At 41.4% G+C, this 19965-nt stretch overlaps 1 protein-coding gene across 10 annotated transcripts in view; it reads left to right on the top strand.

Moving 5' to 3' along the window:
- The first annotated feature begins 5954 nt into the window (after positions 1-5954).
- ppfia4 (PTPRF interacting protein alpha 4) overlaps positions 5955-19965 on the top strand; it is a 79746-nt gene continuing 65735 nt past the window's right edge. For 3 of the 10 annotated variants that reach the window (XM_037771430.1, XM_037771449.1, XM_037771487.1), the window contains exons 1-2: positions 5965-6620; positions 6913-7272. In XM_037771430.1, the coding sequence (XP_037627358.1) occupies positions 6958-7272 (315 nt within the window). In that variant the 5' untranslated portion in view covers positions 5965-6620; positions 6913-6957. Of the gene's footprint in view, positions 6621-6912; positions 7273-19965 lie in introns of all 10 variants that reach the window. The other 7 variants (XM_037771410.1, XM_037771459.1, XM_037771478.1 and 4 more) reach the window with 6 other exon arrangements.

Genomic DNA, 19965 nt, shown 5'->3' on the forward strand with positions numbered 1-19965 from the left:
GCAGCAGTTATTTCTGCACAAAAGTCCACTGTGCATTCACTAGATATTCTCAGAGCTAAACTAACTCTTCTGCAGTGTGGAGTGAGCGCGCGTTCACGTCTAGAGGTGGAGCGAGCTGAGCTGTCTGAGTGGAGGCGAGCAGGCAGAGGAGGAGTGTACAGCGGCTACACGCGAACGCGCATATGCGAGCGCGCATGTGTGACGACCCGCTACATTTATGTGCGTACAAAGTTACAAATAGTCCCTTTAAAGGTCCCATACTGTAAAAAGTGAGATTTTCATGTCTTTTATATTATAAAGCAGGTTTAAGTGCTTTAAATACTGTTAAACTATCAAAACGCGAAATATACGGAGAAATACACACAGCCCGTATTCAGAAATTGTGCATTTAAAACAAGCCGTTAGGATTTCTGTCCATTTGTGATTTCACAAATATACAATATTTAGATCATTACACGGTTTTAAAGGTAAACATTCTAAATGTGTCCCAGTTTATTTCCTGTTGCAGTGTATGTAAATAACATCAGCTGACAGGAAGTACACATGGACCCAAACTGTTGCCTAGCAACGCAATTCCGTTGCAATTCCAAAATGAAACGCACTAAAACAGAGCGTTTCAGACAGAGGGTAAATACAGGTATATTCAGGCAGACAGTATGAGGAAAATAAAGTGTTTTTTGAACATTACAGCATGTAAACATGTTCTAGTAGAAACACAAAATACAAGTATGAACCTGAAAATTAGTACGATATGGGACCTTTAAGTCTTGCCTTAATTGACTGATATAGTGTTTGATTTTTTCTTTGGAGGAACAGTAACACGCCTTGACTGCAACTGGGTTTCTTAACAAAATGCTTCATACATTTATATAAAGACGGACACCACTAATGGAGGAAATGGGGGAACCCTAGGATTGATAATTGAAGGATCAGATGCTTGAAAAAGAACTGGGACTGTATGTGATACCCTGAAGTAATCTAATGTGTCTTCTTTAAAGTGAGACAAAATAAATTGTGAGAAATTGTATCTTCAATATTTTGATAAATAATGTGGATATTTTCCTATGCATATTGGACTGAATATTTGTGCCTATGTAAAGTGAGTTTATATGTAACCTTTGTTTTATTTTGATATACTTTACTTATATTGGTTGTATTTAGTGTTATTATTTTTTCAATTTATTTTGATTTATTTTTATACATACTTTCATGTTGAATTGTTTGGATATATATTGTAAGACCTTATAAATATTGTAACCCCTTGTGAAGGAAACTGTCAACCTACTATAGGTCGAAATACTGTTTGATGTAAAAGGGGATGTGAGGGGGAAAAAAACAAATAAAGAATAAGTAAAAAAAAAACTAAAAAAAGAATGCTTCATAAATTTCCCCTGCAGGAAAATTAGATGTTCCTTTTATTTCTATATAATAATAATAATAATAATAATAATAATAATAATAATAATAATAACAATAATAACAACAATAATAATAATAATAATAATAATAATAATAATAATAATAATAATAATAATAATAATAATAATAATAATGATAATAATAATGTATTATTATCATTATTATCATTATTATTATTATTTTGTTGTTTATGCCAAATTTTTTAAAAAAATCTTTGGAAAGCTGGTTTCACTGAAGAGTGATGAGATGGTTCCTGTGTCACTTGTGTCATCTTCCCATCCACTTCTCACTCAACAGCAATATCAGAAAGTGACTGAAAGTACAGCTACTCTGTCACTCTACCTCTCATAAGGTTTCTTATGCACACCATTAAAACTGCCCAGACACCGCTGAGTCAGGTAGACTTAGATATCAAACATCAGTCGGAGAAGGAAGACAGTGGCTTTGTTATGGTATTGTTATCAGACCTCCTAAGAGTCACAATGCTAAAACAGATCCACAGTGCTGTGTTCAGTGACCTATGTAAGTATTTTGTGAAAGTGCTGCAGGCCACAGCATCCCAAATTGGCTGTTGACAACATTGTTGTCAAGGCCTTTAAAACTCAAATGCAGAGAGCCGCATCTTCTAGAGTAAATTCCTATGAAACTAGAGCTGAATCACTTTTCTGAGAAATGCTGCAGCTCAAAGAAGACCAAAAAAAGCAGAGGTGGTGCTTCGACCTCTGGCCATGAGAAATTACTCTCTGACAATTAAGTAGTCAGCACAGTAATTGTCTCCTGTTCTCCAACTTTACAGATGGATCAAGAGATTTCAGGAGGTTCTTCTCATTTGTGGCCAGAGCTTTCATCAAGCCCTTTACTGTCTGTATCCCAGGTACATAACTCCAATATGGTCTAATATCTTATGACCACTATTCATTGTCTTCACCTTCTTTTAACACAGACTATTGATTTCACCTTAAAGGTAATCAATTCACTATGGTTTTCTCCTGATTACGCGTTCATTTCCCCTTATCAACATATTTTTTTTATCAATAGGCCTAACAAGATCTATTCTCATTGTTACTCATCCAACCTACAACTGCTCCAAGTAGGTCAGCCATTGAAATCAAATCTCACTTGCTAACAGCCCTTCAGCAATTTGGCCTAAAACTGTAATAAACATCACACAAAGAAACTCTCTAATCTGTACATATAACAGTTTATATCCTTTCATTTAACTGCCAGACACAACACATTGTAAATAAAGGAGAAATATAATTGCAATCTAAACTGTAACTTGAGTACAGTACAATTTTTAGGTACTTTTTGAGTATTTTTTTGAGTATTTCCATTCTCTGCTCTATACATCTATACTCCGCTCCTACTCAGAGGGAAATATTGTACTCTTTACTACATTTATTTGATACCTTAAGTTACTATTTACTTTGCATATTCATAATAATAAAAACATAATATATCATTATATATTATTACAATATAATAACAACAAATAAATTATAATGTATTATTATGGATAAAGATAAGGCTGTATTGATCCTGTGGTGAAATACTCAAGCTACCTGGCAGTATAAATAATAATAATAATAATAAAAAACAAGCTCCACCTTTACCAGCTGCAACATTGAAATAATGTACACACCAGTGCATCAATAATTCCAATTCAATCATATAATATATTATTCTGAAATGCGCCATTCTACATAAGGAGTACTTTTACTTTTTATATATTTATATTTTGATGCTAATATCTTTTGTAATTTTCTTCAGTAAAAATTTGAATGTGTTTTATTCGAAACAGAGAATTTCTACACTGTGGTATTTACTTCAGTAAAATATTTAAGTACTTCTTCCATCACTGCAGAAAACATCAAGTAAAACTCAGATTCAGCCACTAGGTGGCAACAATTAGCCATCACAGTTTCTGCCAATTGACTAATAATAATAATAATAATATTCTTTGTATTTAAACTTAGAGGTGAAATATAATTGACTGAAGGCTTTTAAGCTCAAAATTGTGTGTTTGAATGCATACATTAATATATCTGTATTTACTTGTATTAAAATCCCCAAAGTAATATACACTGATAGAAAAGGTTTTAAATTAAATCATCTGTATCGGCACATAGGAGAAATGAATAAATGATTTAAGGAGTTAATGATGTGTATTATTTTTTATGGGTTTAATAATTGGAGAGTGATAAAAGACACAAATATCAACACATTATCCAACAAGCTCTGGTTTCATTTAATTTGCTTTAGGTAGTTAAATAGTTTCCTTTATCTTTTCATGACAATTCATATCAACTTTACTTAATTTTTAAATTGATTTTACTGTATGAAATTATTCTTTCATGAAATTCTCATGAACTTTATCTTAATGAAATCCACTATACACTTTACAGCAGCCAAACCCCTGCAGAACTTCATCAGTACAGTATCAGGTCAGTGATGAGTGAGCTCTTTTCATAGGTTATTAATCACTTTCCGTTCACACTGGACTGAGATTGTCCTTCAGTCACAATAACTGCTGATTTTTTTTTTTTAAAGCAAACACTCTTCACAGTTAACTTTCAAATCTTGAACCGTGATCTAGGAGGAAATGTGGGGATACATCTGCACTATATGGCTTTAAGACAAACTCAGGCCTTATAGGATCTTTAATGTGTCTGAATAATTTGAGGGAAGCACAGTGACTTATTGCATATTCTCTACACTGAAAGAATTATTCTATTTAGAGATGGTAAATAACGTTTTCGCTGTTTGTTTCGCTGTTATTGTCGTCTATTCTGTACTGCCACAGCAACATGCTTATGAATAAATTAAACGACTATATTCATGCCTCATGTTAAATCAAGGAACAAATTGTTAACAGGTATATTGTTCACACTTTCAAACTTACTAATTTTGAACTGGCCAAATAAATACTGTGACTTAAGTCGGATTCAAAGATTTGTTTTCGATGTGGTAAAGTTTATGTTTTTGGACAGATAATTGTTTTAACTGTATTGTCAAAACCACAATGTCTCCCTAAACAAAAAAAGTAAAAGGCTTTTGAAATAAAAAGCTCCCCTGGACTCCTCCTTCTTGTTGAGTAAAACTGTTTTTTTTTTTACCATGCTAAGTGGTCAGAAATGGCTTCGCTCCTTTCCACAATCATTTATATATGTTGAAACACAAATAATCTTGAAGGAAAATATAAGCTATAGGACAGAATGTGTATTTTTATATAAAGGTTTTCAGGTAAAAACTCTTTTGGGATCAAAAAGGGCAACATGTATGTACTCCAATGTGAGCAGTTAATGGTCATTACTGTAGAACATTATTTGATGATCAGAGCAAACAAAGTCCTAAACACTGCAACGTGTGCAACAACTAAACGTTACCTCACTGGCACGGTACATATGGTTAGTAAAGTTAGGACAGAGCCTTTTTAGCAAGTTAGAAAGCACCTCTGCCATTCACTATGCTCATACTCATCCACACCCTCTTCACTTTCAACCCTAAAATGGAGACTTTCTGACTATTCAGAAATAGTGCGTTTGAAACAAACCGTTAGGATTTCTGTCCATTTGTGATGTCACAAATATACAATATATGAATAGAACTATGAGGACTTTAAAGGTCCCATATTGTAAAAAGTAAGATTTTCATGTCTTTTATATTATAAAGCAGGTTTAAGTGCTTTATAAATACTGTGAAAGTATCGAAGCGCTCAATATAAAGAGAAATACACACTGCCCGTATTCAGAAATTGCGCGTTTGAAACAAGCCGTTAGGATTTCTGTCCATTTGTGATGTCACAAATATACAATATTTAGACCATTACATGGTTTTAAACGTAAACATTCTAAATGTGTCCCAGTTTATTCCTGGTTGCAGTGTATGTTAATGACATCAGCTGACAGGAAGTAGACATGGACCCAAACTGTTGCCTAGCGTTGCAATTCTGTTGCAACTCTGTTGAAATGCACTAAAACGGAGCATTTCAGACAGAGGGTAAATACAGGTATATTCAAGCCGACAGTATGAGGAAAATAAAATTGTTTTTGAACATTATAGCATGTTAACATGTTCTAGTAGAAACACAAAATACAAGTATGAACCTGAAAATGAGCATGATATGGGACCTTTAAGAACTTTAAACATGCACTATCTGGCACCATCTTGGACTCTAACCACTGGCACACTTTACACTTACTTTACACTATACATCCTATATTCCACTTACTTTACACTATACATCCTATATACACTTACTTTACACTATGCATCCTATATACTACTTACTTTACACTATACATCCTATATACAACTTTATAGACTGCACATATGTACACATTACATTTATTTATTGCACATACTACATTTACTTATTGACGGACTGCACACACTATGTTCACCCATTCACTCTGTATCTTTTATATCTCTATTTATTTTGTTTTTATCCTTTTTGTATACCTTTACCTCTCCTGTGTTTCACTCTGTTTGCTGATGTTTGCTGATGTTGCTGCTTTGACATCTGAATTTCCCTCCGGGGATTAATAAAGGTTCATCTTATCTTATCTTATCTTAGAGACCGTCCAGCTATATTCCATGCAGTCCCCTATTATAGTGTCTTTTACGCGCATGTGGTGCAAAAGGCTGCACGCTGGGAGTTGGTCCCTTATTTCCAGAGCCGTGTAGCCTGGTAGTGACAACTGCAGATTCCCCAGTGTGTGTGAGGGTGTGTGCGTGTGTGTGTGTGTGGCTGAGGGACTGTGTGTGTGTGTGGGAGGAGGAGGAGGAGGAGGAGGAGTGAGCGTCGGTGGCGGTGTGTGTGGAGAGATGGAAGCAGAGAAGGCGGATGCAGATAAGACTCGCTCTCACTGTCCCCAAGACTAAAAAAGGACGCAGATTAAAACGTTTCCATCTCGGAATATCTTCTTTTTTATATATAACTGTCCTGCCTAATGTGCTGTGCTCTCCGTCGTGCTCGCGGGCGGGCACCACCCCTCCATCTCCATCCGTCGTACCCGTCTATCCGCGAGCTGTCAATCACATCACACCGGGATCTGGTCTACTACATGTGAGGTGCATGGCGCGCCGGGCAGCAGGGCGGAGGATCATCTGCTCACCGGGTGAAAAGGAAAAGACGCCGGTTAATATGGATGAAAGGTCAACAACAACCATCTTCTCATCGTTTCAATCACTCTGATTAGGTAAGGTAAAGCTTTAAAGGATGCACTGAGAGAGATGTAATGCAATGGGAGTAAAAAGACGCGCGTTGCCACGGGGATCGTTGCTACGGGGCGTTAATAGGCCCCGTAGCAACGCTATCAGTTAGTGAGCTATCAGTTAGTGAGCTATCAGTTAGTGTGCTATCAGTTAGTGAGCTATCAGTTAGTGAGCTATCAGTTAGTGAGCTATCAGTTAGTGAGCTATCAGTTAGTGAGCTATCAGTTAGTGTAAATCTGTTTATCAACCGCATATTCTTCTTAATAATTCCGACAGCGACACACTGTCCTATAGCGCTGCCCACACCACAGAGCCGGGAAGATGATGTGCGAGGTGATGCCGACCATCAACGAGGGAGACTCGGCCGGTCCTCCCAGAGGTACCGGTGGTGTTGGAGGAGGTGGTGGTGGTGGTGGTGGAGGAGGAGGAGGAGGAGGTGGAGGAGGCGTCCAGAACGGCTCGGACCAGGAGGCCAACTTCGAGCAGCTGATGGTCAACATGCTGGACGAGAGGGACAAGCTGCTGGAGTCCCTCAGGGAGACTCAGGAGACACTCATTCAGTCTCAGACCAAGCTGCAGGGGGCGCTGCACGAGAGGGACGTGCTCCAGAGGCAGATCAACGCGGCGCTGCCTCAGGTGAGTGAAGAGGAGGAGGAGTCGGCCTCTGGAGGGAGGAGGGAGAGAGGGAGAGAGGGAGGGTTGGGGTGAGACGGTTCACATTTTTTGTCCAAGGGAAGCAGCAACCGTGAGATATGGTGTTGAACAAGACAACTGTCTACAGTGTATGCTTATGTGAGGAGATGATAGGTCAGTGGTGATGTTGGAACCTTTGGTAGTGAAGCTGGATACCAACCAGGCCGATATGAGCCACTTCTGGACCCCAGAACTCCACTGGTTTGTGCTAATGTAATGGGAAATTTGATTGCACCAAATGGCTTTCAAGGGACTGTTTGTAACTTTCAGAAATGCTTGTTAACAACGACACCTGTGGCCGTTAAGTTAACGAAAAGTCAGCGTCAGGCTCGCGTTTGCTCGCTCTAAATAGACATGAACGAGCATCGCTCAAAACAGTGAGGCGACACACGTCAGCTAAAACCACAATATCACTCTATATTTCAGCTGCTTAGCAGTAATGTTAGCTGACCAGACGAAGGTCTCTCCATGAATCACTGCTGATCCTGGTGTTGGCTTTTCCTGCTTCAGTCCCGCAGCCTCCGGGGAGGCTACTCTTTGGAGAGGACCCGCTCCCTATGTAGACATGAAGGGCTCATTCTAAGCTAACGAAAACACAACAATTCTTATTTTGAGGTGATTATACACTAAAGAAAACATACTTATTAATATTATATTCCACTTCTGCTAATAGATCCCAATAGAATGTTACACACTGGTCCTTTAAGACCTTCATTATTTCAGTCTTGTGCTTATATGATGCATATAACGTTTACTGGTAGTCAGGTTTTCAGTTTTTTCGCAAATCTGCAGGGCTGAACACCTGGTTCTGCTTCAGGGCTAACTAGCAGGCTAATACAGCCATGGTGGTACTGATGCTGATTTGGAGCAAATTAAATAACACTATTCCTTGATAATGGTGCCAGGGGGTTGAAACCAAGCTGCCAGGAGGAGCGCCGGGCTGTGAAGCAAATTTTCGTAATGGCCACACGGCGGTACTACAACTTCCGTGTCCGTCACATGATGCCATTGGGCCGAAAAATACTTTTTCCCGTAGACTTACATTGGGAAACAGATGTCTGTAAATTAGCGGATAATTTTTTTTTTAGGTAAATCAACTTCCCAGTACGAACACTTGAATAGCCCTTATTTAAATCATTAGGTTCTAAAAGTTGTAAAATGCACTAATAGCTGAATCCAGAGTTATTTATCTTCCTCCGTTCATGTGAATGAGACCCAGACCGAGGCTGGAACGAGAACTAGGAGGCGGGGTTAAAGGAAAAGCTACTGCGCCTGCTCTATGGGCCCAATGGATGTGGAAGATCGCCGGATGATCCGGGTACTTTATCACTTTGCAGTCCAGTCATTTTGGCCTGATGCGCCACTGAGCAACTCTCATAGGAATGAACGCCTCCAACGCTGTATCCTGCTCTCTTTATACATCCGTAGTTGAAACATGGCAACAAATCTCAAGTCCAACCGCTAGAGCTAGATCTGAAAAAGTTGAATATGCAGCAATTTCTTTAGAAAGCTTAGATTTCTCTAGGTATAGGGAACCCCTCTAACACTCTTTCATGTCTCCGGATATCACCATGAGAATACCTGTGAAGATGATGGGGATATACAGGTACTTCAAAAGCTCAATAGTGGCAGTGTGCCAGAAAGGAGGATCTAAATGTCTAGTAGTAGGTAGAAAGGTAACATAGTAGGTTGAAAGGTGGATTGGAGGTGGATGAATGGAGGAGGTTTTACTCACTAGAAGACTGACTGTGGAGGTGTGGGCCAGTTGTTGAGAGCCCTGCTGGTCAGAGAGGAGGGCAGGGCCCACCTATCATTATCTGGATTGAAACAGCCTCACCTCTTGTATGCTGTGACCTGCCTGTCGGCGGTAATGTGAGTGAAAGGAGCCGACGGTAAACTGGGATATCTTTGATGTTTGTAGAGAAAGAGAGCTGAATAAGTGCTGCTGCAGTCACCGAGCATGACGACAATGAAGCCTCAGCACATAAAGCTGCGTTACCCTCTGACCCGCTGGTCTAAATGCGTGGCATGATGTCACAGTACGGTGTGTGTGCATGTGCGAGGGAGAGAACCATGCTGACGATGACAGCCTCGCTGCAGCCTCTTGTGAAAGAAACATGGCCGCTTGCTAGTGTACATGGCCCTGGGCTGCTTGCTTCCACACATGCATACATGTCTATGTGTGTGTGTGTGTGTGTGTGTGAGAGAGAGAGAGAGTGGGAAGAGGCTGTCATGCTTGTTTTCTAATCCTGCTTGGTTCAGCGTAATGTTTTATTCTAGCAATAATACAAGTATTAGTTATACAGTCAGAGACCTCAGGGACATTATGCAGACATTATGACTGGCGCGCACATGCATAAGCTGTCTCCTGCTCTCTCTCTCGCTCTGGAAACACTACACACACTAAAACACAGCAGTGGTCATTTCCACACCAGCCACACAGTGGAGAGATGATGCAACGGACAGTGGGTGAAGCAATCCCGAGAAATGAGAAAATCTCAGTCGCGATTGATTTCTACTCTCGTTTTTTTTGTCTGCTCAACTGAAGAGGAATGTCTGGCCCCGATGCATCATTGGAAATTATTGCAGCGTGCATCTTCGTCATGATGAGGGGGAAGTGTTGAAAAAAAATAACATACTGTTTCTGATATCTCAAGTTTGGGTGTGATGAATACATTAGAGCGATGTTTTTAGCAGTTGGCGATGCCGCTGACCCCGCCATCCTATACGTGTCAGAGGTAATTAGGCTGATTCGAGCCATAGTTGGTGTGTTTATGCCCTCAACTACAATACAATATCACAGCTTTCTGTTTGCTCTTGTGCAGCCCTCCAGTCAGCAGTGTCTACCATGTGTGTTGCCGGCTATGTGAGATGTATTTTTCCTCCCTGTGTGTGTTCAGTTCTCTCTGCTCCCAAGGTGTAGACTGATGTATGAGTGTTGGCACGGCAAGGCAGCCTTTTTCGCCCAAATCCAACCGCTCTTCTCTTTCCGTTTGCCTAACAAACATTTGTCATCTTCACCTACAAGGTGTGTATATGTGTGTGTGTTTTGTTTTGCTATGTCTTCTGTAGGATCCCTGACTCCATGGGACTGGTCTGACCCAGAACTGTCAGATCTATGTCTCTCCTCCACATGTACACGCTCAAATACACACACACACATACAAAAACGTACAAACAAACTGTGTGAGCGATTCAAAAATTCAACGCTCTTCAATGTCGTCATTGTTAAAAATACATAAACCCACATCACCTTGGCATCAGCGCTCAAATTTATGTTTGCCTCAGCAGCGTCGTAAAAATGGGACAACGCTTCCATTTCACCACACATACACACACACACACACACACACACACAGAGACTAGGATGGATATGTTCATTAGCTACAGAGAATAGAGTTTCAGATTAACATGTCAGCCCATTACAGTGCAAAATGCTTCTAATACAGCCCTCAGAGATGGGTTTGCCCGTAGACAAATTAGGTTTTAAACAGACACACAGAGGCTCACGCACGCATGCTTGCACGCACACCCATGCTTATACAGTATACGAACACACACACACACACACAGTGCCTGTTCCTCTTCTGTGTGAGAAAAACTGTTCCGACACTGTCAAGAAGGATGTGTTGTAAGGCGAGCGCGTGCACGTGTGTGTGTGTGTACGTGTGAGTGTGTGTGTCACGCAGAGAGAGAGCAGACAGTGGGTGAACACTGTGTGTCAGACAAAGCAGGTCACTGTTCTTCTTCAATCACTTTATTTATGCGTAATATACAGTATATTCTATATTATCACCATATTCTATTATTAAGTGTCTATTATTATGACTCGGAAAGGTACCATTGTTAAAGGGTCACTCCAGTGATGTAGTATTATATATTTTGGGGACACAGATTTAAAAAAAATTGAAAAAAAAAAAAAATGAAGCTATTGATTATTATCTTATTACAAACTATTTTTGATGAACAACAACTTAGTCTCCGCTGGTTGCTTAGAGCACAGAACTTCCCTTAAAGGAGCAGTGTGTTGGATTTTGGGGGATCAATTGGCAGAAATGGAATATAATATTCATAACTATGTTTTCATTAGTGTACAATCACTTGAATCTAAGAATCGTGGTGTTTTCGTTAGCTTAAAATGAGCCCTTCATAATTACATAGGGGGTGGGTCCTCTTCACGGAGTCCGCCATGTTGCTCCGCCACTTTTTACAGTAGCCCAGAATGGACAAACCAAACACTGGCTCTAGAGAGAGCCTTTCATGTTTTTACGGTACCTGAAGGCCACCGTAGTTCTCCGACACGCTTGGAAAGGGAGGAGTGAGCGGAGGGGTACTCAGCTGGTTGCATTCTGCAACCTCACCTACACACAAACCACAAATTGTCTCTTTCACCTGTCTGTTGAGGTACAGATTAAACAAACGAGATACGATGTGTTCATTACTGAGATTAAGAGGCGCTGGTAGGTCTATTTTTTGTAACTGTGGCCAGAGCCATGGTAGCTGTTTCCCCCTTCTTCCAATCGTTGAGGTTGCAGATTGCAACCAACTGAAGCTTCTCCCGTGTGCCAAGCATGAAGGAGAGCTACGATGGCCGACGCAAAAACGCAAATAGCCCTCTCTAGAGCCATTTGTTGTAAGAGTAGCGTGGAGAATTGCAAAGCCAGTGGGTAGAGTGTGTGTGTGTATGTGGAAAGTGAGTGGTGAAGCAAGAGAGAGAGAGAGAGAGAGAGCGGCGACAAATGTTTGTGAGTGAACACGTGAGCTAGTGGAGCAGAAGACAGAGTTAGTTTAGCTTTAAAAATATCAAGTGAATGTACAGTGGAAGATGTGAAGAAATAAATGCTGCAGCTCGACTCCGGCCCAAGCAGTAAAAGTTAACTCAGTGTTTGGTTTGTCCGTTCTGGGCTACTGTAGGAAAATGGCGGACTCCGCGAAGAGGACCCTCTCCGTATGTAGATATGAAGGGCTCATTCTAAGGTAACAAAAACACAACGACTCTTATTTTCAAGTGATTATACACTAATGAAAACATATTTACTAATATTATATTCCATTTCTGCCAATAGATCTTCTGAAACGCTACACACTGGTCCTTTAACACACAAGACCGAGTTCAATCTTCTTATCCAACTCTTTGCAAAAAAAGTGAATAACGGATGAACTATTCCTTTAAGGGAACCCCACCAGTTTCATTGTATAATAAGTTGTGCTGCTCTAAATTGAGCTTTCCAAACTCGGAGAGAATTTTTCTCTGTGAGATAACACCACAGCCTCTAATCCTCCATGATTCAAAGCGGTGCGTGCCTTCATGCTGGGATGTGAGTTTCATGTTGTGTTTGATGGGTGTGTGTTGTGATGTTTGGACACCTGTTCCAGTCAGAGACAACACTGGCTATTTTTGCCAGCATACAAATACACAGAGAGAAAGTCACACACACACACACACTACACACACCTCACTGCCCTTCCAAAACAACAACTGCCTCTTGTTCTGAATGCTAACCCCTCCGCCCACACTGAAACACATCTAAACACACACACATACAACCTTTTGTATGTTGTGTTGTTTACTTGACCTCACACACCACTGACCTGTCCTTTGACTTCTCCTAGCAGTGATTATTGCTTTCTCTTGTCCAAACACATAAATCACACACACACACACATATATTGTGCACATACAGGTATCAGTGTTTCCATGTTCTTCTCCAAAATCTGGATGTGACACTAGTTTGTTTCCTTTGCATCGTTCCTGTTTGTTGGTCTTTTTTCTTCATTCCTCCTTTCTTATTTCTGACCTCTCTCTCTTTCTTTCACACTCTCTCTGTTCATCTAACTCATCAATAACCCAGTAGTCCATTATCTGGTCCCTCAGACAGTTCTCGTCCCCTCCTACTCCTGCAGCTGACCTTAGCCCACAGCACAACGCAGTCTAGTGTGGGAGGGAAGGTTACACACATTGCTCGCTGTTTTAAGCTTTTCAAAACACCCTGTCACCGGTTATCTCGTCATTTGGTCTAAATGGAGATTTGGTTGAGTTTGACATATATCAAGATATAGTGTGATATATTGAGAGGATCTGATGTAATTCTGTAGAAGAATAAACTGTAATGTGGTGAGGTAATGATGTTTACAAAAGTCAATTACATTTTCAGAATATCAGGGACTTGTGCTAATTTTCCCTAATTCTCTTAAGTGTTACCCGGGTTACAGGCAGAAGGTGATTTGTAAATCGAAGGGCAGGACTCAGAGAAAAAGTCGCTAATTCAGGAGCATGGACAGTGACGCGGATTTATCAATATACAGCAGAGAGAGAGACATTTTTTAAATGTGCTTTGTCACGTCTGGTGGAATCACAAGCGTTGTCTAGAGTGGCTGCTATCAGCTCCGGCCGCCGCGCCATCGGAACGATGGAGGCTACTAACTTGCACAAACCTCAGTCAGATAAGCCTTGTTTCGACCACAGGAACTTTCCCCCTGAATTATAGGAACCTTTTGAGGAACTCATTGCGATTCGACCGCAGGGACCAGGGTCCAAATAAAGTTCATGGGACATTTTACCCCCCAAAAAAGACCCTGGTCGGGGGTTTGTACTTTCTGAAAGTACGGGAACTTTCAGGGTGGAGTTTGCAGGGATGACCGCTGCTGATTGGTCAAACACATACACAGTGCTGCTGCTTCAACAGCTTCAGCTTGTGTACCGCTTCATTCATAAAACAAGGAAATACTCACGGTACTGTGAATAAAAGAGAAAAAAGTTATTTTCTGATTGTTTCATGGTGGTTACGTTCTAAAGCACAGATTAATAACTATCAAACACTCAACAGATGATTTACTGTTGAGACAGACGCTCAAAAACATTAAAAAAATTCCAACGCATTTTTTAGATGAAACAGCTGGAAACGGCTTCTGTGCTCTACTGTATTCTGTCGGTAAAACTGTATTTTTATTTTTTTAAAAATACATCTTATCTATAGGCTACATTATCTACAGATTATCAGACTATAGGCACGCAAAGTGCAGCATTATCATACTGTCGGAGATGTGTCGGTGTTCCGCTGCTTAACACGGAACTAACACCTGCCTGCCCGCTCTCATCCCCAGCTCTGAAGCTCTGTACCCCACTGTTGCCTGGCAAAACAAGCGGTGCCGGCGGCACGGAGGTCCCCGGGGACCACCAGTACAATAACCTTTTATTTTGATTTTTAAAAAATGTAATATAATATTACATCACAACGTCCGCTGTAATAGCCATGTGTTTACTACGTGTTTATTTGCATATAGAGCGGGGAAGCGAGATCGGACGTATGTTAATGCCAGGTCTGAATAGGGCCTGAGTTATTTTGCTGAGAAGGGGGATGGCATCCCTCCTCATATCACAGAGTGGTTACCGGTGGAACAGGGCACACTTGGTGGGGTGTGGTCAGAGGTCGGGGCAGTGATACACTGCCTTTCATCCGGTCTAACATTTGAGAACTATGAGGAATACAGTTTATTTACTTCATGTAGATATAGGCTAAGACGATGTGTACCCTGGGTTTAGTTGTATCAGTGTAGACTTAATAAAGGACAAGGAAACTAATCATAGATGTTAATCAACCAATGAATAAATATAAGGGCGTAATACCCCCATTCCCAGTATATATTATAATATTTATCTCGGCCAACAGGGAGCAGGGTATCTCACACTACTTGAACCAGGGCCAGCAGAAGAGAGCCTTGCAGGCTTGGTACTCAGCCATTATAGTTACTGTACCAGAGGTGTGTTTTGCTTACAGGTACAGTGTGAGAGGGAATGCGTGTCAAAGCTAATATACCACACTGCTGCAGAGGAAGGAGCAAGAGCTCCAAGGTCCCTCTGCACTGTGTTTGGAGGTGGCCCGAGCTTATCATGACACACACACACACACAATCAGCACGACCTCACATCCGCACCCATCCACAAACAAACACACACACACACACACACTGCCTGTGTTTTCTTAAATGTCAGCATGCTGCGTCTACATGCCATCTTATGCGTGTGTGTGTGTATGTGAGTGAGCGAGCGAGCATGCCCACAGCTTGTGCTGCTTCTGCATGGATGGCTGAGGCAGCTTTGTGCACCATGATAGGAGAAAAATTGAGGAGGGTGGGCAAAGTCAGTTGAGAAATTACCACATTTCATTGGTCTGCTGCTGAGGTCCAAATCTTGTGCTGCTACGTGTTATGTAAGCACCAAATACTGGAATTTGGGTTGATGTGGAGGAAAGTGGAGCATGAAGTGAGCAGCTGAATGTCACCAAGAAACCCTGTAAGAGAAGAGAGGGAAACAGTGAGAGAGAGAGTGACAGAAAGAAAGAGAGAGGGCAGCGTTCTTACAGACTCAACCGAGAAGGATGTCCACGTTCTTACCCCTAACTGCACTATTGCTTATCCCCAAACATCTCCATTCTTTCGTTTTAAGGATGTTTTGGGGCAAAGGGAGAGAAAACTAGGGGGAGAGAGATGCAACAAAGGTCCCCGGCCGAATATTCTAGTTCATGGTTTGCGTCTTAACCACTAGGCTGAGGGGGGCCCGACCATCTACAGTCTTAACTTAAACAAAGCAATCGTCCACTAAATCGATCTCAAGATTTATACCTAAACAGGACAATCCCAGTGTTTCACTACTTGGGTCTTATTTCATAGCTTGGGCCATCATTTCTTTGGGTAATGACAGTGGTTCCCTACCTACACTACCCCTTTTCTATCACTGAGTAAACTGACGATCCCTGACCAAGTGATTTTATGGATATTTCATATTACATCCAATGCATATTTGCAATGACAGTACAGAGCAACTGATGAACTGTACAATTAACCCAAATTAGGGATGCTAATTTAGAAAAAAAAAATTCTAACCGATAACCGACCCTTGTTAACCGATTATTAACCGTTAACTGACAAGATTAGTGCGTTGCATGCAGCTGTGCTATTTTTAGTGCCAAACAAGCCGCCCAGCTGCTATGAAAAGCCGATGCACAAACAGGTGTCCAGCAGACCGTGTGTGTGGCGGCGGTGAGTGTGGGGTTGTCAGTGGCGTTGTAGTTGTGAACGTAGCAGTGCAGTGTGTGTGTACAGTTTATTTGCCAAGCCAAGCTCCCGGCTGTTAATCAGTTAAAACTCTTAATGTCGGTTAACGGTTAAACGCTTAATTATTAAAATCCCTAACCCAAATAGCGAACGCAATAACTGCAGGAAGTTTGTTTGAAACGAACAATTTGGATGAATTTTGAGCAGATTGTTTCCTGTGAATATTTGATCAGAGATGAGTTTTCCTGTTATTTTATGGACTTTTAATACATTCTCTGTCTGTATTATGTATTTTTATTAACAATCATACATACTTAAGGCTTCTTTTCTGACAAACTCAGTGTTTTCTTCTCCCTGATGCTTGGCACTTGTTCTTTTAGCTCTTTGGTTGTTTTAACTGCGTACTTTTCTAATGTAGGACGAGGCTGTTTAGCAGAGAGGGAAGGCTCTGTGAATATAGTTCGTGTTCAGGTCTTCACCGTGCCCTTATCCTGTTTATATCTTAAATAGTGATCTAAACTTTAAAAATAACAATTTCATTTAGTTTTCTTCATAGAAATGAATGAAATGCTGAGATAAAGGACAACTGTATACAGTATGTATGTTTAAAAGATAACCTAACTTAACCCTAACCCTAACCCCTTAGAATCAAGAAGGCCTAACAACCCCCCAGTGAAGCTTCGGCGAACCCTAGTGTGGGTCGGGACCCCCAGGTTGGGAACCAGTGGGTTATGATTGTACTCACCAAGTTAATTGCTAAGAAGAAGTCAAACGGGGAAAGAAACGCGAGCAGTACAGGATGTAAACAAGCCAAAAGTTTCATCAAATCACTGCATTTGTAGGTAAAACTGCAGCACATCTGAAATGTTGGTAATCATCCCGCAAGTATACGGTAGGTCAAAGTTGAACCATGACGTCGGTATGTAAGCTGTGATGGATGTTTACAACAGGCAGCTTGGGTTTTCACCCTTTGCCTTTGTTTTCTCTCTCTGTCTAGTGGTTTGTTTAAAACCTGTATGATCGTCCGACAGCGTGTGCCTTTGCATAACCTTCTGTTTTGATCGACCAGTCAGAGAGCTTCTGCCCATAACTTTGGGCAGAGCCATCATTTTGCAAGAGAGGAAGAAGTGAGAAGTGAATCTAATTAACAAGGTATCTAGTACCTCCCAGCAGCTGACTGACATCACACCTCTCCGTCTCTGTCTGAGCCTCTTTCTTATCCTCTCTTCCCCTCCTGCTGCATCACGACAGCTTTACATCATCTGTCAGTCTCTTTTCCTCTTTCCACTCTTCAGCACTTCACTCCTCTTCTTCCTGAGTGTGTTGTCCAGTCTTGATCATGGCCAGTCCGGCTCCTGGCAAGGGCTTATGCACAGCTTTTCGGGCCCCTGAGCACTAATAGATTATTAGTGTGCAAAGCTAGCTCCCCCACGCTGCCCTGCCACACCACGGCTTCTGCGCTCCATCTCTCAGTGGCATCCATCCTTCGCTCCCTCCATCCCTCTGCCAGTACCATCTGGCTCCCAGCACCAGGCACATTTAGCTCAGCCGGGCGCCAATTTGTCCCCCTGGCTGCCTGGGAGAGAGGAGGAGAGCGAGGGACGGAAGAGTGCGAAAGGAGAGATGGATGTAGAGAGTAAGATTTAGCAAAGAGAAACAGAAAGAGAGTAAGTCAGCTGACGGTCCCCAGCAGCGAGGGACATGCTCAGGTAATGGGGAGAATGAACAGTCACTGTGTGTGTGTGTGTGTGTGTGTGTGTGTGTGTGTGTGTGTGTGTGTGTGTGTGTGTGTGTGACTTCCCTTTCCCTGGTAATAAGAGCAGAGTGATTGGAGTTGCAGGACCACCAGAGGGGATGGCGAGAGTAATGAAGGAGGGAGGCAGGAAAGGACAGAATGAGAAAGAGGAGGAGGAGGAGGAGGAGTAGGAGGAGTAAGGGGATGTGAGATGAAGTTTTCCAGCCAGCAGTTAAGCCCACAGCGGCCCTGCCATGTCTAACAACTGCACTATTGGAACTCTGTCAGTTCGCTTTCCCTCCTGCAACAACTGGGGTTTGGGTGTGGAGGCGAGGGAGGCAGAGTGTTTCAGAAAAGTATGGCAGGGTCTCACTGCCCAAGGTTAAAAGGGCATACGCTCTGAAATTGTAAAGCAAAGACACACAGTAGTGTGTGTAGGGGGGAGGGGGGGCATCATCTTCTAGACCCCGTTTTTTTCCCAGCAACAGACTTAAGCAGCAGCAGCACAGGCGGCGGCATCAGAAGCTAAGTCCCCGGCTGGACCCTTAAAGGGATTTAAAGAACTTCAAAATGCTTCATCTGCTCCATGAAATACAGCTTGTCAGTGTCTCACAACATAGCACATACCCCCCGCTGCTGACTGTCAATAACACCCGCACTCACGCACTCACACACTCACACACTCACACACACACACACTCACACACACACACTCGCACAGAGCTTTGAGAGAGCGTGGCGGTGCAAGTGAAATGCAGGATTTGGGAGAAGGACACAGTGCTAGTAGGACAAATATTGCTGTATATAGCTATAATGGCTCCCGTGAAGCATATATTTCTCTATGTGCATTTATGTGAATAGGCTACGGAACACATCTTGCTTTTATGCGTTTATCTTTATTCGCTTTTAATTCGTTTTGTTAATTTGTTTCAGAATATGGATCATAAATATGCATCTGTGATTGACATTTACCCATAATAGAAACATGATAATATTATTGATATTTTTCTACATTAGCGGCAAACATGTGGATGATATGAAAACTTTTTTTCAGGAGTAGTGTGGTTAACAATATGTTTTTAATTCAAATGATTCTCAGACGACTACCAAATATAATGAAACTAGAATTACCGCCTCGCGGTTATATGCCTCCGCCAACCAGAAGTTGCAGTTCACATCCATGTCTGTCCAAAATGTCAACACTTCATCATTTTATCCTGTTAGACATTTCTTTGAAATTGTCATAATTATCATATGAATTATTTAAGCTATGGCAAAAAATGTGTTTGTGAGGTCACAGTGACCTTTGACAACCAAAAACGAATCGGGTCGTCCTTGAATCCAAGTGGACGTTTGTGCCAAATTCTAAGTAATCCCCCAGGCGTTCCTGAGATATCGCGTTCACAAGAATGGGACGGACGCACGTACGTACGTACGTACAGACGGACAACCCCAAAACATAATCATAAATATAATATAATAAAACATAAACATCCAGGCACGGCTGTCGCTGACGCGGAGGCATAACGAAAATAAAGCCTGAGTTAGAATTGATTCGTAAAGACAAAAATCGTTTTCTTCATAAATTGGCTCATTTTTTCATTTCCATTTGTTATAAAATAATTTTACTCACCAGCTAAGTCGCAGGGACCGGTGAAACCATGTGACTAAGCTTTATAACTCAGCTCATGGGGCATAGCAATGTGAGAAGATTAGTTTCACCAAATAACCTGCATTAGCTGATTTTTTTGGTCAATTGTAAACACAACATTAAGAAGTAATCACAATTGATGCGTCTGATGTGTTTAGCAGACAGTTACTTATTTACAAACCTAGCCCATTCGGAG

This window comes from Sebastes umbrosus, chromosome 1 (genome assembly GCF_015220745.1).
Source record: "Sebastes umbrosus isolate fSebUmb1 chromosome 1, fSebUmb1.pri, whole genome shotgun sequence".
Classification (NCBI taxonomy): Eukaryota; Metazoa; Chordata; class Actinopteri; order Perciformes; family Sebastidae; genus Sebastes; species Sebastes umbrosus.